The sequence below is a fragment of the Gymnodraco acuticeps genome, unplaced genomic scaffold (assembly GCF_902827175.1).
Source record: "Gymnodraco acuticeps unplaced genomic scaffold, fGymAcu1.1, whole genome shotgun sequence".
In the NCBI taxonomy this organism is placed as follows: Eukaryota; Metazoa; Chordata; class Actinopteri; order Perciformes; family Bathydraconidae; genus Gymnodraco; species Gymnodraco acuticeps.
The window spans coordinates 3,629,492-3,656,117 of record NW_022990673.1 but is presented as its reverse complement, the minus strand read 5'-3'; the positions used below and the strand labels follow the sequence as shown (position 1 = coordinate 3,656,117).

The window sequence follows — 26,626 nt, the reverse complement described above, 5'->3', positions numbered from 1 at the left end:
AGATGTTCATCACTCAATTGTTCGATGCCAATTCCTAACTGTAGGATTAAACGGGATATTTCTAATAAGGTAGATACTGGGAGGGTGGTTTTGTTATTTTGGAAATTAACAATGGAATGAATGAACGAAATAACTTTATGAGTGGTGGTATTTCAAAGCTGCATTCATCCATGGCCTGTCAGAAAACTTTAATGATGAAAGATATTTTTAAATGACCAAACAACTCAAAAATATCGTGAAAGTCGTGACTTCCTTGCATGTGATGGCCACAATGTCCATCTACAATTGTATACAGTATGCAGTGCACCTCTTACACTGCTCATAATAAGTAAGGGGCAGGTAAAATAAGACTTTCTTCTCCCTGCTCCTTTCCATTAAAAAAAAAAAGCTTACAAAGTATACTAGTTTTGTTTTATAATAATTGCCATGAGTGGAATAAAAACTAAAAACTAAAAACTGAATAAAAATCTTAACAATCTAAAATCCAAATATCAATATACTTTATATTGTAGCCACCGATTGATCACTGGTCATACAGTAAACGTGAGTATATGATTTCCAACCGGCCCTTGAAAGCTGCGTTTCATCCATTAATTCGGTTCTGTGGGTATTCCCATATGACGTGAACGCAGCACAAGACGACAGCAGGCAGAGGTGAAAAGTCTGTAATCTGGATCATGTTTTCATTCCAGCGGAGGAATACTTGAACCTCAAAGGACATTGTAAATAACGATCATCTGGGCGGTTAGCAAAGCACGTCGAGGTTCGGTCCACAAGGAGAAGACATTAATGTTGTTGTTAGCCAACCCGCTAGCACAAGCTGATATTTGTTAGCTAGCTAACGGAGGACCCTGTTAGCTAACGGCCACCATCATCGCTCCTAGACAGCTGTGCATCGCCCTGTCTTCCGACGATGGGAAACGCAGCAACTGCCAAGAAAGGCAACGAGCAAGAAAGCGGTGAGTCCCTGAAAGCCATCCAGCTAGCCTGTTAGCCATCTAACCTTATCATGAAGTCAGGGAGCCTTTAGCAGTGTCCAGTGTTAGCAGTCAGTACAGTAACATGGGCTGCAGAGAATAACCATCTTTGGTATGGTACTCTACAAGGTGTGTTAGCTCCCTCGTAATGGTGTCTGTTTGCTTATTCCACCTGGTGCCACAGAAGATACAGCTACCTAGTTCATGAAAGTGACATTCGAGCAGACAGTGAGGTCCTCCTAATAATCCTGTTGAAGGTTTCCCACATGCAGATACAAATAATTGAATCAACGAAATGAAAGATATTCTTATTGTTCACTCTGTACAACTGAAGTTATCAAAGCACCATGTTTAAATTCCAAAGTGGTTTTTTCAGCTTCCTGGAGCATGATAACATCAGCAAACATTGGTTTCTACTTAAGCTACATATAAGGCCTAGTCAATGCCAAGTATAACGACTGGCAGACAAGTTGGCTGCTTAATGTGTTTAAAATGGGCTATTAATGTTACTGTTAAACAAGTGTTTTTTGGTTAGGACCTACACAATGGCTTAAAACATTTTCTATTTAACCAACAAGTTAACTGTAAATTACATTGTTATGCTTCCATTTCTGCTTTCTTACAGTGACATTAACTTGTTTTGTTGATGCTATAACATAGAGGAAAGGTCGCCCGTCCTAGTCAAATTACACCTGTCTAATATCAATTTTGCAATCTGAAGTGCTCCATCAATCATTTGAAAGCAGAAACCGGAGGGCACTCTGTTGTGTCTAGTGAGCATTTGCCAGTAAGGACCAAACTAATCCACTAAACTGTCTGTCTGGAGCTCTGATCTTGGCCTGCTTTCTGATTGGCATTAGTCCAGAAGTTTTACAGCCTCAAGCCACCTGTAGTTTATGTAGGGAGGGGCTGAGGGTTGTGTACAATAACATTGTGATGCAAACAACAAGCTATAAAAACACATTGTTTACAATGTAAGTATTATCCAGAGGAGCCCACCCCGATGTCAGTACAAAACAGACCCACATTTCTGGAAAACAACTTTTTTTTCTAGGTGAGGGTTTGTTCATAAGGTTGACTTTTAAGCACAGGACAGAGCTCTTTGAAGCACTGCATTGTTAAAGTTTACCACCAGAGAGCAGGATAACCTTGAGGTAACTTCCCTCTAAGTTAGTCAGTGGGTGTTACAGGTCTACTGTTCCTTATCAGCACTCTGAATGCACCACAGCTGTGTGATTTTTCTGACATAACCTTAGGAGGCTGGCCTGTGTGCTGCTTCGCTTCCTTTGTATACCTTTGTCAAAGCAGCGTCACATTGGAGAGAGTTTTCCACACCATGTAAAAGAGTAGACATACAGTTGTCCGCTGAAACTGAAGCAGAGTACTCGAACAGGAAGCTCGACTTTATGTGGTTAGCCAAGCATTGCAGTGCGCTCGGCTGCATACAGGAAGTTCGTATCACTCGTTGGTCTTCAGGGTGAAAAGTTGTCTTTGCCTGTGAGCCTTTTCGTGCCGTGCACCTCAGGGAATTTGTCTCAAATGGCCCAGGGAAAGGACCAATCCTTCGCAAGCCGCCTTTTCCATAGATGTCGTAAGAGTAGCCAAGAGCAAAAAGGACTAGAGAGTGAGGTGCCTCATATCTCTGAGTTCACCATCATGTGGGATAAGTTCAGTAAGTGTGATGTGTTGCTTTTACACAGAGAAATGTGTTTGCCACGATCTGCAGCTTCAAGCAAGGCAAGTCTCGGCTTGCTTTCCTAGTTCTCGTATGTCGGAAAACTATTTTGATGAAGCGCATATAATAACCCAATTGGTGTTTGAGTTTAAACTATTCAGGTCTGTTAATTGGTTTACATTTGATTAAGTCGTTTTTATTTGTAATATACATGGTTGGTCTGTTGGTTCTTTAGGCACACATTCCTGACTCACCAGAGACATCCGTATTAAGCAGCTTTGTAGGGGAAGCCATTTGTGGTGCTTCAGTCGCTTGCATCATCTTTGTGTGCTGTTTAAAATGTGTTTTACGTGTGCTTATTGCAATGTCCTTTCAATCACTGTTTTGTTATAGTCTTTGTGACAGATGTGTGGTGTTACTAGTGTAGGGTAGTGAGAAACCTCTCCAAGAAAGAGAAACTTAAAAGAGAAAATGAGGTGCACATATTGAGGAATACCTGATGTAATTGATAAGATTTCAAACTCTATGACTTAGTTTTAGCCATTTTCTTCATGTTTAGTGATAGACTTTTATAGAAGTTTTCCAACCCAAATAGTGGTGTTGTTACAATGTAGAATATTGTATTCAGGTGTTAATTGTCTTCTTCAGTGTCATTTTGTTGTGTGTTTCATTTAAACCACTTGAATCTCAAATGTTCTTGTTTTAAGCTCTTCATAAATGTGTCTTCCTCTCTTTCTCTTCTCCATCATTTCCATCCATGTGGGTGAATGTTCCTGCAAACTCCTTGGTGAACTGTAGAGACTTTTGGTATGCTAATTATTCCATGAGCGATCCTTAGTCACAGAGGATAGTCTTTCAGCAGTTTTGGCCTACCAGGCTAGTATTCTCCTTCATCTTAATATTACAAAGATTGAGGTCATTTGGGTAGCCGGTTAACATACAGCTTCCACATAGTCCTTCAATGCCAGGTATTGTTTAAATCAGCAACTTCGTACCAAGTGCAACACCAACTTGACATTAGATACCTTCTGTGACTTTGGACATCTCATGTCTGCTGTGACTTTCACAATGCACTCTTTCTACTGCCTGCACTGTGGCCTCAGTTGTGTTTTGTATTTTGTTCTCTGCCAGTATTACTGCCTTCCCCACTTTACTTCCACCTTCTCCTGAAAGGGATGCAGAATAGCTTGTCTACGAATTGGCCATTTCTGTAAAGTCCACAAAAAAAGCTCTTTGCATCGCTTTAAGAATTAGAATATCCTACGTGTCGTTTTAAGTCTTTTTTTAAGGAGATTTGATTTTGTGCCAGTTTTTTTAAGTAAAGTCCTGCATCCCCTACTTGACATTTGCCTGACCTTAAAATGCCTTTGTTTCCCTGAAAATATGACCTGCCTTTGTTTATTTTCCCAAACACGGTAAACTGCCCCAGTTTGTTTTTTCCCCTTAAAATGTTAACTGAACTTCTGTGAAAACCAAATACTTGTTGATAAGTCACACTGGTGTCTCTTTTTACAGTGAAAGAGTTCTTAGCTAAAGCCAAAGAAGATTTTTTAAGAACATGGGAGTGTCCACCACAGGTAAGTTGTTCCCTGTGAATCATTTTCTTTACAGAATTCAAACTTTAATTTCACTTAACTCACTGGACTCAACTATTTTCCATGAGTGAACACAAATATGACACATAGACACTTTGTTTAACCACTTCCTGCCTTAAATGTTGTTGACTGAAATGCTTACTGATTACAACATCTCCATTCATCTTGTGTTTTTACTCTGAGCTTCACGGAGGCAAAATGTTGTTCTAGTTGAATCGATTAGAGAGGCAATTACACTAAACTGATAAGCAAAAAAGGAAGCATTCAAATCACAATGTTTCTGTCTTCACTTTGACTGATAATCTTTCCACAGAGCACAACTGGCCTGGATGACTTCGATAGGTTCAAGACTCTGGGCACTGGCTCATTCGGGCGAGTTATGCTTGTCAAACATAAAGAATCCAATCAGTTCTACGCCATGAAGATCTTGGACAAACAGAAAGTAAGTGTATTTCTTTAAAGAAAAACTGTTCACCAATCTCAAAGACTGGTGTTGTAAATCTGGGTAGTCTGTGAAAAGCAAACTCCTGCATGCAATTTTAGAACTACATAAATGCTGTGCATCTTGTAAAAGGAAATGGTACGCTTCCTCTCATGCACTAAGAGTGTGTTATCGTTGAAAACCTCAGAGGCGCTTCACATTAGAGTTTCGATTTGAAATACTGATGTGAGAGTTGTGGGAGGAGGTAAGTGTGTCCTCTATGGGCTGCTCATGTAGCGGTGCACTGCTTCTTTGAATTTCACACAGTGGAATTAAAAGATAAATGTGTCTGACTTTCTGTTCCAGCTGAACTACTGTCTGCTTTCTTGTTCTGTTTTCTTCTTCACACTTTGTATGGGGAACTTTTATAACCAACATTTATTATTCCGTTTTTTGACTTTTTATCCCACTTGCTACTACTAATAATGTAATAATAATACATTTATTTTGTAAGCGCTTTTACAGGTGCTCAAAGTCGCTTTACAGAGGTAGTAAAAACAAAAAAAGAACAACAATTCAATATAAAATCCCATTAAAATCTAGCAATAAAACAACAATCACACATTAAAAGCCAGTTTGAAGAGGTGAGTCTTTGTACGTTTGTTTGATGGTGGAGAGGTCAGTGCAGTCTCTGATGGGTTGTGGGAGTGAGTTTCAGAGGGAGTGTACATTTGACATAGGTGCTGACCATTTCCCAAAGTATGCTATGCAATTTACAGGTTTTTAAACGTGAATGTATTGTATCCCAGGGCGGCATTGTTTTCCATTCAGATGTTTCACTATGCAAATTCAATTAGAAAAACATGCCTGAGATACAGCAGGTATTTCATTAAGTGTCTTAGCCAGCTGTTATATAAGTGTGTGGTAATGCAGGTAAACTGGATTGAGTCTGACAGTCTTTTTAAACCAAGAACCTAGAAAAAAATGTCCTTAATGATAGGTTGAGTTCAGATTAAACGCCAACCAGATACAAAGATTGTCAATACAAATGCGTGAATAGAAAGAAAAATTGCACTTTTAACCATCTTGCAGTGTAAAAAGTCAAACTGAAAAAGAATAGAATTGAATCTCTGGTTTATTACGTCTTCAGTCTGTACAAGTTGCTTTGTACATGTTACTGAAATGAAGGGAAACTGACTGTCCAAGATAATGTAATGCATTGAAAAGAAATCCTTCATATTTGGACGGAAATTAGCAAAACATGTGTTTATTAACTTTTTTATTTGGCGTAGCTCTCTTTTATTTATATATATATATATATATATATATATATATATTACTTTAGATTTTGCTTTGATTGAACTGGAACATAATGCAATACACTCAATTATTAGAAAGTCTTTTGCTTAATATACACTTAGTTATAATATTGTGCCTTGTTTTCCCTTTAGGTGGTGAAGTTGAAGCAGATAGAACACACACTAAATGAGAAGAGAATACTACAGGCCGTGTCTTTCCCCTTCCTCGTCAGATTGGAGTACGCTTTCAAGGTACATTCAGACGCCTCCTCCTGCAACCAACTACATGGTTACCACTGTTTCATCAAGACATCCAACAGTAATCTAACAGACCTTTTGTGTTCACCTGTCACAGTGCTAAAGCTGTTACAGTACAAATAGCCAGGCAACTTCATTTGATGGAACACCAACCTTAACAGAATGGGCACCCCCATAATGTTCTATTATTTGGGTTACAGTGTTTCATTTACCTACGTGAAGAACTCTTATTATTTAACATGTTAGCAGTGGTTTTGCCCTGGACTTAGTTTGTGTTCTCCTTTTTAATAAACAGGACAACTCGAACCTCTACATGGTGATGGAATACGTGCCGGGTGGTGAGATGTTCTCACACCTCAGACGTATTGGAAGGTTCAGGTATAGAGCACACATTTTTTTATTATTAATGCTTTTATTTTTGCATGAGCACTTTATCCGACACTAATAGCTGGACAAAGCTGTGAAAACCATATCTCTAAATGATTGAGTTTGCGCCTTCACTCAGAAGAGAACTGTGTTTATATATATTTCTGTCTGACTGTCCTTCTTTCAGTGAAAACCATGCAAGATTTTATGCAGCTCAGATAGTACTCACCTTTGAGTACCTTCACTCCTTAGACCTCATCTACAGAGACCTGAAGCCTGAAAACCTGCTCATAGATCAACATGGGTACATCCAGGTAAACAGTTCATGTAAACGTTGTAAAATAAAAAAATTAACTGAATGAAAATGTTTATTGTGACTTTGAGGGTACCCGGTAAAAGGGTGGAATGGAAAAAATGGTTTATGAACCTAAAACTTTGGTTTGGATTTTTTTTTTTTAACTGAAAATCTGGCGTGAGCTTGTGCTGATGATAGACGTAAATGTAGTACATGTTAACTTTGTCCTTAGTTTCTTTTCTTATCGTGCTCTTATTGTTCTATGTTCAGGTCACAGACTTTGGCTTTGCCAAAAGAGTAAAAGGCAGGACCTGGACATTGTGTGGGACTCCTGAGTACCTGGCTCCAGAGATCATCCTCAGCAAGGTGAAACGGTTATACCCAATGTAGCCTGCATGCATATTATGACATTAGATTTAGAAAGTAATAAAACAGTAACTCCAGCACAATAGATTTTAAATGTGTTATGCATGGTTTATCTTCATAAACATCAGCCATACAATCCAAAAGTAAGTCAAACTACTTTGTTTATTAAAATTGGCTGACGATTTCAGGGATACAGTCACTAGTCATATGATGTGAATGTAAAAACCCACAAACTAAAGCTAAGTGTAGAGCCAACACAACGGAAAAACGGTCTCTCCTTGTGAATACCTGACTGCTCTGTATGTCTCAAACCTTTCTGACTGTCATCATCAGTCATTATCCAAGGTAGTTTGTCAACATTAAGGTTGAGCCAAGCCTACAGTCTTTTGAAAATATTGGGGGTTTTTTATTTCGGTTTCTGACTCTTCCAGGGCTACAACAAAGCTGTGGACTGGTGGGCCCTTGGAGTTCTCGTCTATGAAATGGCTGCTGGTTATCCTCCCTTTTTTGCTGACCAGCCTATCCAGATCTACGAAAAGATTGTGTCTGGCAAGGTATGCAGAGATACACACACACACACAGCCTTAAGGTTAAATATAATAGTGTCATTATGTCGCTGCCTTGAAACCACGAGTATCAACTTGCCTTTGGCTTTCACACATGTTTTATATAGATTGTGCTTGTTAATCCAAAGTGCCCTGCTATTTTTGCTCCTGTAGGTACGATTTCCCTCTCACTTTAGCTCTGACCTGAAGGATCTGCTGAGAAACCTCCTCCAGGTCGACCTGACAAAGAGATTTGGCAACCTGAAGAATGGTGTGAATGACATCAAAAATCACAAGTGGTTCGCCGCAACAGACTGGATTGCCATCTACGAGAGAAAGGTATGATTTTATTGTGACATTACATGTTTCTGATGACACGTCTGTTACTGTTCATCCTTTAGTTATTTAGTAAATATGATAAACAATCATATAAAAATCGTACACAAACCGTAAAGCTTAAATTGAAGGCCGAGGCTAATTTAAACTCTGAATCCCTTTTACTCGTTTGTTTTGACAAATACACAGGTCTTAATCAGACATTGAGTACCCTTTGTCAGTATCAACATGCTTAACATTATTAGATCTTCCCCAATTCCATTTAACGGAAAACCCTGAGCACCAAAGTATTATTCATTCTGATCTACCGGCATGGTGACTTCCTACCTTTTTGAAGCTGTCATCTGCATCGTATTCACAGTAAATAAACAACAGCCCTTGTGTGACCTCGGTAAAAATAATGATCAAAAAACAATTTCTTGTTTTCATTCTTAGGTTGAAGCCCCCTTCTTGCCAAAGTGCAGAGGACCAGGCGACACCAGCAACTTTGACGACTACGAAGAGGAGGACATTCGTGTCTCGCAAACAGAAAAGTGTGCAAAAGAGTTTGCTGAGTTCTAGTGAGTGGGCAGGAGTCCCATCAGGGCTCCCGTGCTTCGGGATATTTGCACTCTCCTGAGGGTTAAGGTGGAACTGAGGCCGTCACGTGTTCAAAACAAATGCCTCGTTCCTTCATTCCACACAGCTGAATGAGGTCCTTCTTGCCATGATCCTGCGTGCAGTTAGCACTAACCTATACACAGGCACATTATGCAGACACCTCTCGTGCTGCGACACATACAGTAAATACTAGACCACGTGCTCATCTTCTGTCTTTTTGCTTTCCTCTTTTTACGTTTGGTACTTTTGAATAGCCTCCGTCCTTAATGATTCAATTCAAATAATTAATTCAAAAGCAACATAAAAATCAAAATAATTGAATGCCCTTTTTCAAATGGCACAAAGAGTGATTGATTGATTGATTGATTGATTGATTGATTGATTGATTGATTGATTGATTGTATTAGCTGGTATTGCACATATTGTGATTTAAGCTTTGGGAAAATAGAAGGATTTTTTAATTTATTTCTAAAATAGATGTTTGCCTGTTATCTGTTACAGTACATACCTGAGTGTGATTCAGGGTTCTGTTTGTGATTAATCACGGACACTTCAACACATAATAATATTCATCATTCTGGTGTCCTTAAGACCTAGATCCTTGTATTTGTGCATCTAGAAAGATACATATATGAGACATAAGATTTTCAAAGACTTTGTGTTGTTAAAGCATGACCACATTTCCAACAAAGAAACTAGTGTTTATTGAAGAAACAGTATCACTGATGCTGGCTTCTTGACGTTTCAGCACTCGGGCATTGAATCCTTGAAGAGATGGATTAAGAGTGACAGGTGTTATTATGGAGCAGAAACGTGTCGGCGCTGATTTAACTCAATTATAGGTTTTCTTTATCCGTATCTGGTTTCATCTTAGATAGAGTGGTATTATATGAAAGAAACAGAATGATATATTTTTCAGGTACAACTTTGTTTCACGAGAGAGTAAAACCGAAGGGATTTGAGTAGTTACTCCACACAACAGGTCACCTGTCCTTTATACGGCCAGAACTGTATGAAGTGCATGGACATGGCGTCTTTAAATAGCTGAAATGTAAAACATTTTCTTGAGAGTATGTTGTAGTAAATGCAAATAAGTGTTGGTCCCAAATGTCCATTCTGGGTTGCTTTTCAATTTAGTTTTAAAATGTTGCTTTGAAATAGCACTCAAAAGACATTATGTTACTGCCATATTTGTTTTAATTGTATTTTTACGTTTGCATGTTATGTTTGTACAGCAGTGTCACAACAAGCGTATAGTGCCCTGAAAGATTTCCCATCTTTTTGTTGTTATTTTCTTGTGTTTTGTTACCTTTTTAAATTGTGTCATGGCCTGTGACATTGGAGCATAGGCAATGTTTATCTGAGTGACATATTCCCCAGCATAATCCCACTAGAGCAAATCTATACCATTAACCATGAAATGTTAACAGAAAACTGAAATATCATAACCTATATAAGTATTCATTCATCTTGGGCATCACTTCGTTGGAACATATACTTACCTCAACTATAGCTTGTAGTCTCTTTGCATCATGTTTAACCAATTTGTACACTGTGATGGAGCAATATTTGCTCATTCTTCCTTGCAACATTGCTCAGGCTGGGTCAGGTCAGTAAGAGAACGTTAACATACAAAGAAATGTGGAATAAGGTCCAGAGTCTGGCTTTTGAAGAACATTTTAACTTTTCATTGTAAATCACTCCTTTTTAAGTTGTTGTCTAAACATATTTAATACATATTTCCCCCCTTTAAGACAAATCTAGGTTGTATGAGGGATTTGTCTATATGAGCACCATTCATCATTTCCCATGAGTTCTGACACATTGCTCCTTCCTTGCTGCTGGAATGTATTTCATTTTCTGCAAACTCCTCACTGCGTGACAGGTTGACTTTGTGTTTTTAACTGGTTATCATACAATCTGTTTGTGAAAGGTTCAATACCTACAAAGCCAAGGTGTCCACTTGTTAAACTTCCAGATGTCAGAAAAGTCCTTAGTGCTCCTGCGATCCTCTGATTCTTTAGAGGGGTTCTCTGCCGTCCTCGGGGGGTCCGATGTTGAGGTCATTCCTGCAGGTCGGGCACTCAGGGTTGAAGGGGAAATCAAAGTTTTTCATTTCACATCTTGTTGCAAACAATAATGCATCATTGACAGTCTTTCAATTTAACATCTCTTAAGTCTTCTGAAACTTTGATCATTATTTGACATGGTGCTCAAGTGTATGTAGATGAACAATGCAATTTAATCTAGTTCAACAATCTTTGACAACCAAATGTGAAAAGGTTTGGTGACCGAATCCTTTTTTTTAAGGTACTGATGTATATTGATATTGACTATGCCTGAACTTTTATTCATATATTGAGCACATGATGTGATTTTTTATTTAGCCCTGATTTCATTTTAAAGGCACAATTGTTTATTATGCTATTTTATATTTAAATTAGAGATGTATTCTAAAACATATTTTTAATTATTTAAACTCCCAAAGTTCTCAGAATATATAAGAACTTCAACTGTTGTATTCAGAAAAGTGCTATGAACAGTTAATATAATAGATTATTTATTTGTACCATGCTTTTTTATTTGCCCTTATTCAAAATAAAATGAAAATATTTAACACAGTAAATATACATTGATGCCAATCAAGCCTATATAAAATTGTAGCCTATTAGTTTAATTTATTTTATTATTTGTCTTTATTTGACTTGAAATTACCTTTTATTAAAGGGTGTCCAACATTATTTTCCAAGTTTGAAGGATGAACAGAATGTAATTGCAGGATTTGTGAAATTTTTTATCTGGAAAAACTTTGAAAACTGGCAATTCAGCATGTTTCAATCCAAACTGCCTGTGTATAAATCCTCCCATAAAACATATGTAGGAAATCCACAGCTCTTCTTATGTGTCATTTATATCCCATGTGTGTAATAATGTTTGTCATATTTGATGTAAATGATGGCATTTTTCCCTGAACCACTTCACACTCCTGACTGAAGGAAATCAGTTAATGACTTCTTTGTAGCTAGTCACACATGCCAGTATGGGATCAATAATCTGAAATGTGTCTGTATTTAGTTTGTGGGATATTGTGCACATCATTTAAAAGGCTGACACGGTTTTGCCCACCTATATTTACTTGTGTTTGCAAGGGGGATATACTTTGCTGTAGCAGATTTTATGTAACAAAAGATATGTCACTATAATAAATTCTTTTTATGAAAAAAAACTGTAGTTTGTCATCAATGTGCTGAGAAATGTTGCTTTTTGTGCAATGCTGGAAAGTAGCTAAGTACATTTACTCAAGTTCTGTACTTAAATACACATGTGAGGCACTCGTGTAGTTTACCCGAGTATTTTCATTTTATAGTCATTTAAACTTCTACTCCACTATATTTTGCAAGCAAATGTTGTACTTTTGACTCCATTACATTTACTAGTTACTTTATAAATTCAGATTTTAACACACAATATTTAGGAAAATACTTAAAAAAGATCATTATTTGGTATAGATGAAACCATCCAACCTTATACTTAAGTAACTAAAACCATGAGTGGCTTAACAGAAAATGTATTTGCACCATTTTGTTTATGTTGCTGACACAAGATATTCGCTGCTTTTACTTTAAAATAATTTTATATTTTTAGAGTTGTTGTTGAGAGTCCTTTTACTCATAATACTGTAAGTACATTTTCCTCGTCGTACTTGAATACTTGTACTTGATGCAGTACTTTTACTTCAAATTGAGTATTTTTACAGTGTGGTATTGGTATTTTTTCAAGAACAGAATATGAATACTTTTCCCCCCAGTGTTTATGTGTAGTAAGCATAGACTGTACATTGTAGTAAGTCAGCAGGAGTTTGATCAGGCTCAAATACAAACGCTGGCGTTGAAACAAAAAAGAACTTCACTTCCCATGATTCTCTGCTGTCGTGGGCGAAGGAAGCTGAACCAATGAAGAGGGGCTAGTTTCCTTTAGTTGATTACATCTAGATTTTATCAAATGAATATCGCCGTTTATTTATTTGTAAAATATCCCCGTGAATAGAAAACGTGTGTGTCCTCCTGAGAACGTGTCTTGCTCGGACGCAGTGTTTTTGTCAAACAGGAATCATCCTAAATAAGGTAACTGTTCTGTGTTGTATTAGCAAACCCAGCTAACTATAACTGTTAGCTTAATACGAAATACGAAGAGGCAGCGATTAAATAATATCGTCTTTTATCCTGACGTTTTTTGTATACTGTGCCTCAACTCTGACAACTGAATAGGCTTTTCTGCTTGATTTATATACGTGTCAATTAAGGCAATTATATGTTATATGTAACGTTATTTTTATTGCAGCTAATCGTGAGCTTTTTCTTATTTTCCAAGCACTGCATCCCTCCCTAATGTCAGTCATCGACACAGTGCTAGCTTTGTTTTGGTCTCGTGCCGTGTGTTTTTTTTTAACAACTGTTTTATTTTAATTGTATTGCAGAGAAGAGACCTAGTGAATGGCAGACTGCGAAAGAGAAACAAAGATGGTGTTTGAGCTGCCAATCCACTAAACTCTGCGAGAGAAGACATCTGATGAGAAATTACTGCAACCTAACAGATTGTAAGAGATTGATGCATTATGCATTAGGGCTTTAACTTAAAACCACAACACGTTTCCTTAATCCCCAGCAGTGTCACCTAATGGTTTCTGTTTGAGAGTAACAACAGCTTGTATTGAAATAAGATGTATACATTGATTGATACCTTACCTCCTCCTACGCTTTGGTATCTTAATCAAGCATTACCGTTTAAATGAGCCTCCATCTAAAAATGTAGATTCATCAATAGACATTTTGTTTTGTATTTGTGTTGTATTGCCTGTTTTGTAGGGTTGTTACTATTGATTGACAATTATTTAATCCCTGTTTAATGTTATAATTATTTTTTCTTAATAGTTGGAAATTATTGAAAATTGCCTATGGTGAATTGTTTTGTCTCAGGGTTGTAACCAAATTCAATTTACGAAAAAAATATTAGTTTGATCCTAAATCTAGTTTATTCTACAGCTTTCAATTGCTCTTCGCTATCTTTGATTTTAGATTATTTTTATTAAAAAATGTTTGACTTTGCATTGCAGTGTGTACATATTATAATGCATCTTTTGATTTGATGATTGCTATTGTTTTTATATCTTCTCCATTTTTGTTGACAGCCGGCATGGAAGACAAGGCAAATGGCACTGTTGACACAAAAAGGTATAATTTTCAATAAGTATAATAAATAGTTTATTGTTTTTGAGTATTTGGAGGAACTGTTACAGTTGAAAATGCTTGCACACTAATATGAATACCTTCACTGTGACCTCACAGCCCAGTGGAGAATGGACAGCTGCCGGACCCTGCAAACTGGGGGGTCGCCGACGTTGTCAACTACTTCAAAGCAACAGGGTTCGAGGAGCAAGCGACGGCTTTCCAAGATCAGGTTGGGTGGCTCTTCCTGCTCAAAATTCTCATCACATGATTAAAGCAAACTAGGATGTCAGTCAAAAATGTCTCTCTCCGCCTGACAGGAAATCGATGGCAAGTCTCTGCTGCTGATGACCCGAAACGACGTCCTGACGGGGCTGTCGATAAAGCTAGGCCCTGCACTGAAAATCTATGAGTATCATGTGAAGCAGCTGCAAACCCAACACCTGAAGAGCAATGCCTCTTAGCACCCCCCCCCCACCCCCTCCCTAAAAGCTCAGTGACAATCATCGCGTCAAGAGACCCCAGGTTAGCTGCCACTTAACTCCTCTGGCCACAGTGGCACCTTAACAGAATTTGAATGCTGTATGTTTTATAAGCTCAGAGCCCAAAAAACTGGTTTTCTCAGCTGTTTACCCTTTCAGCCATTCTTATTTCGGCTTGAGATTTGTATTTTATATTTTGTGTGTTTAATTTTAAAGAAAGAAATGTGGGTTGCAATTGTTTGCCGACATGATTTCTCTGTGTGTGTGTGTGTGTGTGTGTGTGTGTGTGTGTGTGTGTGTGTGTGTGTGTGTGTGTGTGTGTGTGTGTGTGTGTGTGTGTGTGTGTGTGTGTGTGTGTGTGTGTGTGTGTGTGTGTGTGTGTGTGTGTGTGTGTGTGTGTGTGTGTGTGTGTGTGTGTGTGTGTGTGTGTGTGTGTGTGTGTGTGTGTGTGTGTGTACACTACCAGTTAAAAGTTTGGACACACCTTCAAATACATGTATGCAGTTTTTTATTTATTCTAATTTGTTCTACTTTTAGATTAATACTGAAGACATCAAAACTATGAAAGAACACATATGGAATTATCTAGTTAACAAAAAAGTGTTAAAAATCCAGAATATGATTTGTATTTGATATTCTTCAAAGTAGCCCCCTTTTGCCTTGATGACAGCTTTGCACACTCTTGGTTTCTCTCAGTCAGCTTCATGAGGTAGACACCTGGAATGGTTTTCAATTAACACGTGTGCCTTGTCAAGAGTCAATTTGTGGAATTACTTGCCTTCTTAATGTGTTTGAGTGTGTGGAGAGCACAATGGAGAGCCATATTTGACTACTGTTGTAATCCATATTATGGCAAGAACGACTTAACTCGGTAAAGAGAAACGACCGTCCATCATCACTTAATAAATGAAAGCCAGTCGATCCGGAAAATGTCAAGAACTTTGAATTTATCCTCAAGTGCAGTCGCAAAAACCATCGAACGCTATGATGAAACTGGCTCTCATGAGGACCCCCCCAGGAAATGAAGATCAAGAGTTACCTCTGCTGCAGAGGATAAATACACAAGAGTTACCAGCCTCAGAAACCGCACATTAAAGCACCTCAGATTAGAGCCCACATAAATGATCACAGAGCTCAAGTAGCAGACAATCTCAACATCCACTGTTCAGAGGAGACTGCGTGAATCAGGCCTTGTCCAATTGCCTGGTCCAATTGCTGCAAATATCCACTACTGAGGATGAAGAACAAGAAGAAGAGAATTGTTTGGGCCAAGAAACACAAGGACTGGACTAGAAAGTGGAAATCTGTACTTTGGTCTGATGGGTCCAAATTTTCGATTTTTGGTTCCAACCTCCGTGTCATTGTGAGACGCAGAGAAGTTGAGCGGATGGTTTCTGCATGTGTGGTTCCACCGTGAAGCATGGAGGAGGAAGTGTGATGGTGTGGGGGGGCTTTGCTGGTGACACGGTTGGTGATTTATTCAGAATTCAAGGCACACTTAACCAGCATGGCTAACACAGCATTCTGCAGTAGCCAGCAAAATATCAATCATATTCTGGATTTTTTTTTAACACTTTTTTGTTAACTAGATAATTCCTTTTATAGTTGTGATGTCAACTTTTGACTGGTACTGTATGTGCAAAGTGAGGTTTATACGGCGGTTTATAAAAACAAGTATTTGTATATAAGATGATATATAGTTGAAAACTGTGTATGTTGTCGTACCCGAACCCTTTGATACTTGCAGAAAATGATTCTGGAATATCCGTGTTGCCCTAAATCACTTTTTATGCTCTAATCTCTGCAGTCACTAAAACGTCCTTAGCATGTAACAGTGAAAACATTTTTTCCCCAGAAACAAGTTTATTAAAGGCCCTGTTACTGCAAACCTAAATATCTAGGCTCGAGGCTGTTTATAAAAAAAAAATGTAAGTGTTTATAGAATTTGTATGTTCCCACCTGTGGTGCTTTCAGTATTGTCAAATAGACAGCTGTTTAAATTGTGTATGACCAATGAATATGTGTAACATAACACTGGAGATTGACCATCTGAATCAAAGATTTGCAATAAATGGTGCTCTTTTCTCACAAAAGAACAATATTAGTAAAGTCATTTATGTCATAATATTTACTTACAGATAAAGCCAGAATCATGTTCGGATATCTTGAGTTGTAGTTAATATTGTGTTGTCAGAACTTTACTATTATTTGATCAAGTAGCTTATTTAGATTGATATGTAGATCAGAGCAGTAGCATTTCCTGGTTTATAGGTGCCTTCACAGCTTGGCTTTCTGTTTCCTACGGACCGTCCCTGTGATGCTGCCTGAAGGGTTATCCAAGGCAAGAAGAACCTGTGAGGGAAAAGTATTACAGTAAGCAATAGTAAATAATAAAAAAACTAGGAAACAACTCAGCGTATAAAACATATTTTTTTATAACAGAGCTTACTTCATCTTTGTTGTTGATCCCCATTTTCGTCATGTCTATGGTGATGTAATGCTGGTTGGGCATGACCATCTCTATTTCATCAACCTAAAAGACAGAACACTTACAGCATGAGTTTGTCTGAATGAGCTTGTTGGGCATGTGGCATCAACATTGTTTTATTGGATGTTAAACAAATCTACAAATGTAAGTGCTTAAACTATGCATTCCTTTATCTGTTGTAGATGCATGATACAGAATGTGTACCATACAGTCACTGATGGTGTGTGCAAAAGTAATCAGGCATGTTTAACCCACTTATTGGAGTTATTGTTTTATGCACCACCTGTGTCGAGAAACTCTGGTCGCAATTACTGTTAAATTCCTGCTTTCTTCTTTTGTTATTTCTTAAACAGATTATACCTAGGGGTTTGATATTAATCCTGTAATTGAGTATGTGTACTTACCTCAGGAATTCGATCCAGGACCAGAACTTGTGTTTCATAAAGGGTCTTCTGCACAGAGGGGGAGAACTCTCCAAGATCATAAGGACCAGCAAACTTCTCAATGATCGTCTCCTTCACACACTTCCTATGAGGACAGCGATGTGAGTCATTAGATTAGGAGATTATTATTCATTCACTTTTAGTATTTCTTATTTTCCTTCTATTTTGTGTTCAGATCTCATAACATGTGTTTTCTTCTTATTTGACAGACAAAGTTACAGACAACTAAGATGTGAATTGTAAGCCTAATTGTGTCCTACGCAACTCTCTTCACAGATAATTACCATGCAGCATCGAAGTCGACATCCTGACTCTTGCTGTAGCGCCACCTAGCCATGACAGAGGTGCAGAAACACCTGTCCTTGGTCTCTTGCAATGTAGTGAAGCGGTCTTTGTGGAAACCCTCAAAGCCAGACTGGGTGGTTTTCAGCAGCGTCATGTTCTTCACCCCGCTGTGTACCACCGGGATGCCTGCGCACAGAGTCAGTGAGTATGCAGTTATCATAAACATCAGGTAACATTTGGATATGACTGAAGCCCGTCATCAGCATCAGTGATATGCAGCAATGCCAAGCTTATAAAACTCATCCGTTTATAATAATTACAAAACATCTAAACCAAATAGACTTTAGTTCAAACTGGACACAGATGAGGCCATGGCATCCAATTACTCCAAATAATTTTTCACATGTACTTCTTAGCTAGTAAAATCATTGAGGGTGCGACAAGATAACACCGTCTGATCCCAGCCCAGGCAAGTACAAAGATGGTTTATCTTTAGAAGTTTAAACTCAGTCACATGAGATTTATAAAGCCCCTCACAAAAAACTAGGAAATGCATTTTTTAACTATATAAGGTGAAGTGGGTGTTGTGCTTACCATTGAGATTCTGTTCAGCATCACAGAAGCGACAAGCTTCAGGGCTAAAGATGAATGCATGAGCATGCTCTACCCCATTCTGAGAAACCATACAACAACGGCAAACGTGGTGAAAATCATGTTCAAATTATTTAAGGTGTTCTTCATTCATGGTGTTACTTTAAAAAATAGAAATGATGGAAACACATGGCAATATGTCATGCCCAAAAAGCATGTCTGAAACTGATTATAATAACCACGGATTAACAATTATTTCCCATCATCCATCAGTGATGCTTGGTGTGCTCTGAGGTTACAAATACTTGTTCTTTAGTTTCATTGGTTCTAGGGCTGTCACGATACCAACATTTTGGTTTCGATACCGATACCAAGTCAAGAATTGCGATTCCGATTCTTTTTCGATACTTTTCTTAAAAAAAGGGAAACAGTCTTAAATGTAATTATTGTGCTTTATTTCACACCAGAACATAACACACACTTTTAAACAATAAGAACAATAAACAAAATAAATGACAATAATTCATATTAAATCAAATTAAGCATCATCTCAAACAACTTTTTTGTTTTATAATTTTTTTTTTTTTAAATATTTTATTAACATGTGTACAGTAATATAAATAATTATTGACAAAATGTATATTGCAGATGTTAGCCACATTGGTAAGTTAGCTAAAAAGATAGCCATATTAGACAGTTATCATTGCCATTAATTGCCTCGTCAAACTACGAAAACGTTCGTTTGTCAAAAAATAAATTACACTTATTTGACTTAGATTTGAGGGCATGGGCTTGAGCATGATGTAATTATGTTATCTATCACAGGGGTTATCAACCCCCGGTCCGCGGACCGGTACCGGGCCGCGGAGGTGTTACTGCCGGGCCGCGAAATAGCTGTGAGTTTATCGTAATATTTGCAGAATTATAAATATATAAAAATATTTTATCATAATATTTTTTTTTAAAAGTGTTTAATGTTCGCACCTATAGGCTACCAGTCATATTATTTCATCTAGTAGCCTAGTTAATCTTTCACCAGATAACCGTTGAAAATGGCTTTTATGATATTCCGAGGGATTCGGCGGCTCAGCCTGGGCCCTTTCTCATTTCATCAAATCCCCCTCCTCGACTCCTCGACTCCTCGGTCCTCCGGTAGTGAACCGGAAATGAATTTCAGTGTGCCATGTTGAAGGACATCTAATTTCTCTAAATGCACTTCGAGGACCGAGGATCGAGCATCGAGGAGGCTCTCTGGAGGAGCTATAACCGAGGATACACTGATGGGTCCTCCACGGCTCCTTCGTGGATGCATTTCCGGGAACAGAGATGTTTCAAAGAGTCGTGACGCACGGCCGGACTTATCTCAGCCAATGACAGCTCTGCATGCATCCCCTGGATATTATTTTATTAACTGCTCTCATCGCGACGCGATGTTTACAGTGAGAACAGCTGTGAGGTCCGTGCAGAAAGCAGAGCAGTGTGTAAAATATATCACTCAGTATAACAGGCCTACTCTTTTTATTTGCTTTAGTTTAGTAGATATCTACAAACAAAGAGTCCATATTTTCTAAAACCATTTAGTGCTTCACATAATAAAATACACAACGGCTGTTAGGCTGTTAGCTGTAGGTGTGTGTGTGTGGTACAGTGTGTGCGTATATGCAGCGGACAGACAGGTCTCAGTTGGTTTGGTGTCCTCTGCTTACTTTCAATACTTGTAAATAAAACTTTTGGCCCGTAATTTATTGTCCTCATTGTAGCGACCAGAGAGGGGGGGGGGATATATCCAGTCTCTGATAGTGTTACTTTATTATGAGAGTGCTCTGTTTGATTCTGAAATTGATTGTATATATTTATATAAATATATATGTGTGTGTGTGTCCCCGCATCTGTAGCCTGTTATTGTCTCATTATCACTGTGAATGAATCAAAGTAAATATATAAGTGGTCATGAACACATCTGTCCATCAGACAGAGGGCTGCTGTGCCTCCCGTCATCATTAATGGACGTCTCTTTAAAATGACCGCTCAGAGGAGAGGAGTTCTCATTTCTCTAACCGCCTGCTGCTTCCCCTCCTCTTTCCTCGGATCGCATCTCCTGTGGGCGGGACTAAGTCTCGAGGATAGGAGTCGAGGAGGGGAGTCGAGGAGGGGAGTTAGAGAAATGACAAAGGGCCCTGGTCTCAGCCTCTTGTGCGCACGAGAAAGTTACCGGTGCGCCAAGTAGGAAGAGGAGCGCACAGGAGACAACCGTTTAATTGCAGACTGTTATGTTTATGTGGGGAAATGGCAGTGCATACATTATTTGAGATATATTTCAAACTCGGACTTAATTTTAAGGACATGTCGGCCAGGGGTGTAGAGCTATATGTTTATTTTATTAGATTTTATTTTTAATGACTGATTTTAAATGCCATTTTCTTAATGTCTTTCATTTTTTTGTAAAGCACTTTGAATTGCCTTGTGTTGAAAAGTGCTATATAAATAAACTTGCCTTGCCTTTGTTTAAGCACCGGATTGGCAAACCAGTCTGCCTTGATCTATGAATTAATGTCCGGGACTCTCACGGTATCTGCTGCCCGCAGCTGTTTTATAGAAGGAAAACCTCCTTCACTTCATGAAATGGCTGCAGCATCAGGAGGCAGCGGGACGTGTAACTCCGCTTCTGAGAAGTGCAGCACCAGCGCGCCGAGAGCTGTGCCTTTTTACGCACCGCCTTCGCTGTGTTTACCTTCATCAGAACAGCGAGTGACTGCAGGCCGCTACGTGTTAACCACACACATCGAACTGCCCGATGACTCCCCCTTTTATTAGTTTTATGAAGGAGATGTCCGGTCACCAAGGCGCATAGTGTGTGTGTGTGTGTGTGTGTGTGTGTGTGTGTGTGTGTGTGTGTGTGTGTGTGTGTGTGTGTGTGTGTGTGTGTGTGTGTGTGTGTGCGCGCGTGTGTGTGTGTGTGTGTGTGTGTGTGTGTGTGTGTGTGTGTGTGTGTGCGTGTTTGTGTGTTTGTGTGTTTGTGTGTCTGTCCGACACCGGCATTTGTTTTCAAATGACCATGAACAGTAATTTACACACATCTGGCTAACCCCATAGGTAGCCTATATGCTGGTGTTCCCAAAACAAATTAGTTTAATCTTAATCTCGATGTAGTGCTAAATGCTGTCGGACGTGCACCGGAACGAACGTCCCTATCATAATATCTTCTGAAAACAAATGCCAGTGTCACACACACACACACACACACACACACACACACACACACACACACACACACACACACACACACACACACACACACACACACACACACACACACACACACACACACACACACACACACACACACACACACACCGCCTTCATAGTGTGCCTTCACCTCGTTTTCCCATCACTGGATTATCCGTAAATCATACAAACAAAACCAAAACGTTGATTTATCTGTTTTCCCATTTTGGTTTAAAAACTGAATAACGTTGGTTTTTTGGTTTTCCGTTTTTCCGAAAAACCAAAAAACGACACCGGTTCTTTTGTAAACGTTGTTAATATGTTTTGGATGCATTGTTCTATTATTTGTTCAGGCTGTTACATACAATTAGCCTCCGTTGCTACCTGCTGGTTAGTAAATATTAAAATCAGTTAAAATTGACAACCGGTCAGCGATTTTTTTTTAATGTAGCCTATCTGCCGGTCCTTGGCACAATAAAGGTTGGGAACCCCTGATCTATCACATTCGCTAACCTGTCTGTCTTTAAAGTCTTTAAACAGCTCTGGATGCCGGTCGGCGGGTGCTTAGCCAAGTTTGATGTGTTGGCTCCCTTGGTTTGCAGGGATCTAAAACATTTCTCACAGACAGGCCTCGTGGTGTCCGTAGGCTTGCCCTCACTGTCAGAGATATAGCTCAAATACTTCCAAATTTCGCTTCTGGCGTCTTTTTTGTCAACAAGCCCATTTGCAGCCATGCTTCTCGTTTTCTCACATGCTCTGGCAGCTAGCGCGTGGCCGAGTGCACGAGAGAGGGGAGGGACTTAGAACGTGCTTGAGAGGGGAGGGACTGCAGGCACGGCTGCAGTGCAGGGAATGGAAGCAGAGCGCTGAACAAACACGGCTCTTATTAAAAAGGCGCTTTCTCACCGGAGTACTTTTCCCCGTCATTCTTAAAGTACCAATACTAATGAAACGGAGGAATCGTACCGTTTTTAACGGCAGGGTATCGCGGTACCTTTCAAGTATCGGTACACCGTGCAACACTAATTGGTTCCACTTGTGTTTTTACCTTCATGAAAAGTAAAATATCTTATAACTGATCACTGAACCCTGTGCTTTACCTTCTCCAATCGTCTCCATGGAGCCTCCTCCATGTGAACTCTGGCCTTCAGCACATGGTTGAAGGAGGTCAGGAAATGATGACAGATATCCAGAGAAAACTGCTCAATGGTCTTAACCTGAACAGAGGAGCATAACAAGCATGCTGTAAGTAAAAGCATCTAAAAATACCTAAATATTTAACATAAAGTGAGTGCAGGGTTTGTTAAACCTTGATTGTATTTGATCAGTGCGTGTTTGCCTCGGCGGTGGACAAGGTTCACTTTGGCAGTATAGTGAGGTAAAATAGTGACTTTAGTAGAAGTCTCCTAGTTTAAAAAAAATGCTTTCTGAATATACAAATAAACCTTTAAAAGGAGCAATAAGGATATGTAACAGAACAGTTTGTTTACATGAAGGCTGCTGAATTTCTCCCCAGACTTTTGTGTCACTGCATTTAGTTGTTTAAAACTGCCTGACAAATAAATAAATATTTGTCTTCTCCTGAATGTGAAAAAAGGTGTTTTTTCTCCAACCCAAATTAATGCACACTGCCAAGATTATTTTCACTTTTCTTGTCAAAAAACAAAGATAGCCAAGGTGGGTAGGTAAGGGGTTTAGATTTGTATGTCAAAGGTATGGCAACAATTCAACCGTGTTCCTATCTCATAAGAATTACATCTTAACGGTGAAATGGGATGATAATAACACAGTTTTTGTAAACAATTCAACAGAGTGGAGAGTCAGGTCTCAACCGCCCTTTGTTACTAACAACGGATAGAAGTTGTTTTTAATGGAGTGATAGAAGTGTGACACAAGTCGAAAGTGGAAAGAGTGTAGTGGACGGTCTGGAGGAGGACCATACCCCCTTGAGCTTGGCCAGGCCATGGACGGTGTTTTTGATGGTGTCGGTGGGGATGATGTCTGAGTTGTCTCCAGTTAGATAATCTTTGCGGGATTTGAGAGTGAGCTCCACGTCAGCTTTCAGCTCGATGATGTAGTGATGGCTGCCCTGTCTCCTGATCACCAGCACCTTCACTTTGTTCTTGCCGTAGCCTGTTCGCACAAACTCCACATTCTGCAGACACAGAGAACTTCGGTTTCCATTCATACTGCATGTTTAATTATTAGTGTTTGCACTAGTGGTTTTTATTTACTAGTGTGTCACATTTGCTAACATCCCTGTGCAATTAGATTTCATATAGGAACGGCCATGTAGTAATGTTGATAACACAATACAAAATATACATAGCTTTAACTTTTACATAGTGTTTGATGAAGGAGAAATGACACATTTAGATGTAGCAGCCTCATGTGGCAACCCACAAAGGGACACATTTCAAATAAATAAATCAATATGAACCAACATTAATATTTAACTCAGGGTCTCGGCAGATTCTCAAAAAAAAAGAAAAAGGTATTGAATTCATAAATCTAGAAATAACACTTTAATGTGCAATAAAGTTCTTTAACCAAATACATTTTCAAAGTCTTTTAAAATTATTATACGTCAAAAGACATTGCAATTTCTAACCGCAAAATAACTTTTTTTTAAATAACTTTGTAAATGCCTCTTGCATTAACATGGTGCAGATCAGGACATGCCTCATATATTAAATGTTTTTATTTGTATCTGCTAGCAAACAGCTACATAATGAAATAGTTCATTTTGCAATAAATAATAATAAATAATTTTTCCTAACTATCAGTCATGGATTCCAATTATTTCTTCAATTTTTGTGGGGTGAATTTGGTCTTACATTTAATTCAGCGTTGCATTAATACAATCTTAAATATGCCTTAGGCTATACAAATGAATATACTCTTTGTTTACAGCATCAGGTTAGACCAATAGTTTGTGATTTAGACTTTACTTCATTTATATGTATGAGACATGTCCACTGGTTTGTCCCACAGTCGCCCCATGGTCATTCACCCCAAACCTGAGATAACCTCCAGAGCTGAATCATTTAAGGTGTCCTCTTATTGAGTATAACACATCTTATCTCTCTGTTTTTATTTCTGTAAAAATGATGAATGATTACCTGATCTGAAGCCGCTGCCATGGTAACTTTCCTTCCTTCACCTGCTGCCTGTCTGTCCTCTGTTCCTCCAGCAAAAGGTGTCTCTACCCATTGAGGAGGATTTTGTAGAGAGGGCGGGGCCACCTTTGCTCTTTTCTTTTTGTTATTGAAAGTTATGTTGCATGTCAGGTCATGTACAACCCGTCTTACCCGTTGCAGCGTGTGTAATTCAAATTTCAGGCATGCAGATGTATACAATACACCCAACACACCCTCTCTTGCTTTATTACACACACGTGTAGTTGCAGAGAAGACCACAAGTACATGTCTTATCAATAAATACAGACATTTTTGTTGTGTTGTATTCTAAACCCCCTGTGGTTTCATCTATCAGTGTGTAAAACAGTGTTGCAGTTAGTTGAGTTATTTGTAATACTACATATATGTAGGTCAAATTGCCAGATTTTGAAATACCAAAGAAAGTAAGCCTATTTTGTTAGATAACTCGATTGTCTACCATGTTTAGCTGTAAATGAACCAATGGCTGGGCTGATGGTTTGGAAGCTCCATAATATGGTTAAAAACAAAATGTCAATATGATTTGCACATATTGTATTGTCTTTGGATACATTTTAAATCTAATTTATTTGCCTTGTGTATCCTTTTAATAACGCGGCTTTTTACATGACTCGGCTGTTCGTCTTGTTTACCATTTACAGTAAACTGTAATTTTCAGAAATGTTTGGTGTCTAAATGTTCCGCGTTAAATCAGTTTGACACCAAAAAAACTAAAAATTTTATAATTTGTTTAGAAGTATAAAATTCAGTTTGATAAACATCAAGTCTGCCTTATTCAGTCATTAGCAAATGATCATGGCTTGGGCACCTTATTTTAAACCATCAATATGCAGTTTTTATATTTAAAATATGTATATGTTACTTTATTATTAAATTACATGTTATTTAGCTGACACTTTTATCCGAAGCGACTCACACTACTGTAAACATGCCTACGGGTGCAGTTTGTGGTAAGGATTTTTGCCCAAGGACACTCTGACATGTTGACTGGGATTGAACCCCTGACCTCTGATTGATTCTCTGCAGACCTTTTCCAAAAGGTAAATGTTCAAACAGTCCAAACCAGTCAAGGATTTTTTTTCACCACCACCACCTGAAGTTGTTCTTATTTGATCTCTTGATCTCCTGAGCGCCTAACTTTACATCTAAGCTGTCATTTTACATTTCATACTCACTGTTTAGACCTCTGTTTATATATGTATTTATTTATTCACACTTGTACATTTACCACATTCCTGTTAACATTGAACTTATTTATTTTCAATTGCTGTCTACAACAAATGTATATTACTTTATTATATGTTTTATTCATATAGCCTTAGCCTACATTTTTCCCTTCACTTTTTTTTTTACAAATATGTCATTATTAACGTAAAACTGATTGCTTACACTTTATACTGTTAATGGGACCTTTTTAGAGAGTGGTATTGATATATCTTAAAATATACAGAAATCAATTCCAGATAACATTAATAGATGTCCCTTTTTATGTGAACATAATGACTTGTAAAAGTCTGGATAAGATCTGCTAATACAGTTTCTGTACAGGTGTGTCCCACCCATGTGTGAGGATCAAAAAGGACATATTTATCTTTAACAGTTGTGTTTTTACGTTTGATTCACTTTCTCTAAAACAAAATCCCCTTGTGACCAAAGACTATATTGAGAGAGAAAAGAGATGCAAAGAAAGACAGTTTTTTTGTGGTCTGGACATGCTGCCACAAAGTCAATGTTTTAGAGGAAGTGACTATGTTCCCTGATTTTTAAAACCTTTTTCCGGATCTAGCACATACAGTATAGGTCATATTGAAGTAGGAATATATATTATTTGTAGTCTTCCGTATAACCTTCAAAAAAGTACTTATCTTTAAAAGTTTTTAAACGTCTTTTGTCTATTCCGTGTGGTTTTATTTTTTTATTTTTAGCAACATGTTTGATTTAGTTTGATGTCAGCCAAAAGTTACTGACAGAAAAAC

The 26,626-nt window shown here is 38.3% G+C and overlaps 3 protein-coding genes across 5 annotated transcripts; 2 read left to right on the top strand and 1 right to left on the bottom strand.

Moving 5' to 3' along the window:
* Nucleotides 1-618: 618 nt before the first annotated feature.
* On the top strand, nt 619-11,958 carry prkacba (protein kinase, cAMP-dependent, catalytic, beta a). 3 transcript variants are annotated; one of them, XM_034229832.1, is made up of 11 exons: nt 619-959; nt 3,451-3,459; nt 4,168-4,229; nt 4,561-4,689; nt 6,120-6,218; nt 6,520-6,602; nt 6,778-6,904; nt 7,156-7,251; nt 7,683-7,805; nt 7,971-8,135; nt 8,568-11,958. In XM_034229832.1, the coding sequence occupies exons 1-11, from the start codon at nt 914-916 to the stop codon at nt 8,691-8,693; spliced, it is 1,065 nt and encodes a 354-aa protein (XP_034085723.1). In that variant the 5' UTR covers nt 619-913; the 3' UTR covers nt 8,694-11,958. The 3 variants fall into 3 exon arrangements, with proteins under 3 accessions (XP_034085723.1, XP_034085724.1, XP_034085722.1); XM_034229833.1 differs by lacking the exon at nt 3,451-3,459; XM_034229831.1 differs by lacking the exons at nt 619-959; nt 3,451-3,459 and adding an exon at nt 1,001-2,649.
* A 697-nt stretch (nt 11,959-12,655) lies between these two features.
* On the top strand, nt 12,656-14,807 carry samd13 (sterile alpha motif domain containing 13). The gene is made up of 5 exons (XM_034229971.1): nt 12,656-12,856; nt 13,210-13,329; nt 13,921-13,963; nt 14,078-14,189; nt 14,278-14,807. Exons 2-5 carry the CDS (start codon nt 13,302-13,304, stop codon nt 14,419-14,421), a joined length of 327 nt encoding a protein of 108 aa, XP_034085862.1. The 5' UTR covers nt 12,656-12,856; nt 13,210-13,301; the 3' UTR covers nt 14,422-14,807.
* Nucleotides 14,808-16,535: 1,728 nt separating this feature from the next.
* On the bottom strand, nt 16,536-24,750 carry uox (urate oxidase). Its single transcript, XM_034230036.1, has 8 exons — nt 24,594-24,750; nt 23,414-23,626; nt 22,572-22,688; nt 18,250-18,328; nt 17,655-17,841; nt 17,332-17,455; nt 16,889-16,972; nt 16,536-16,791 (listed from the first exon to the last, which is right to left on the bottom strand). Exons 1-8 carry the CDS (start codon nt 24,612-24,614, stop codon nt 16,717-16,719), a joined length of 900 nt encoding a protein of 299 aa, XP_034085927.1. The 5' UTR covers nt 24,615-24,750; the 3' UTR covers nt 16,536-16,716.
* Nucleotides 24,751-26,626: the final 1,876 nt, after the last annotated feature.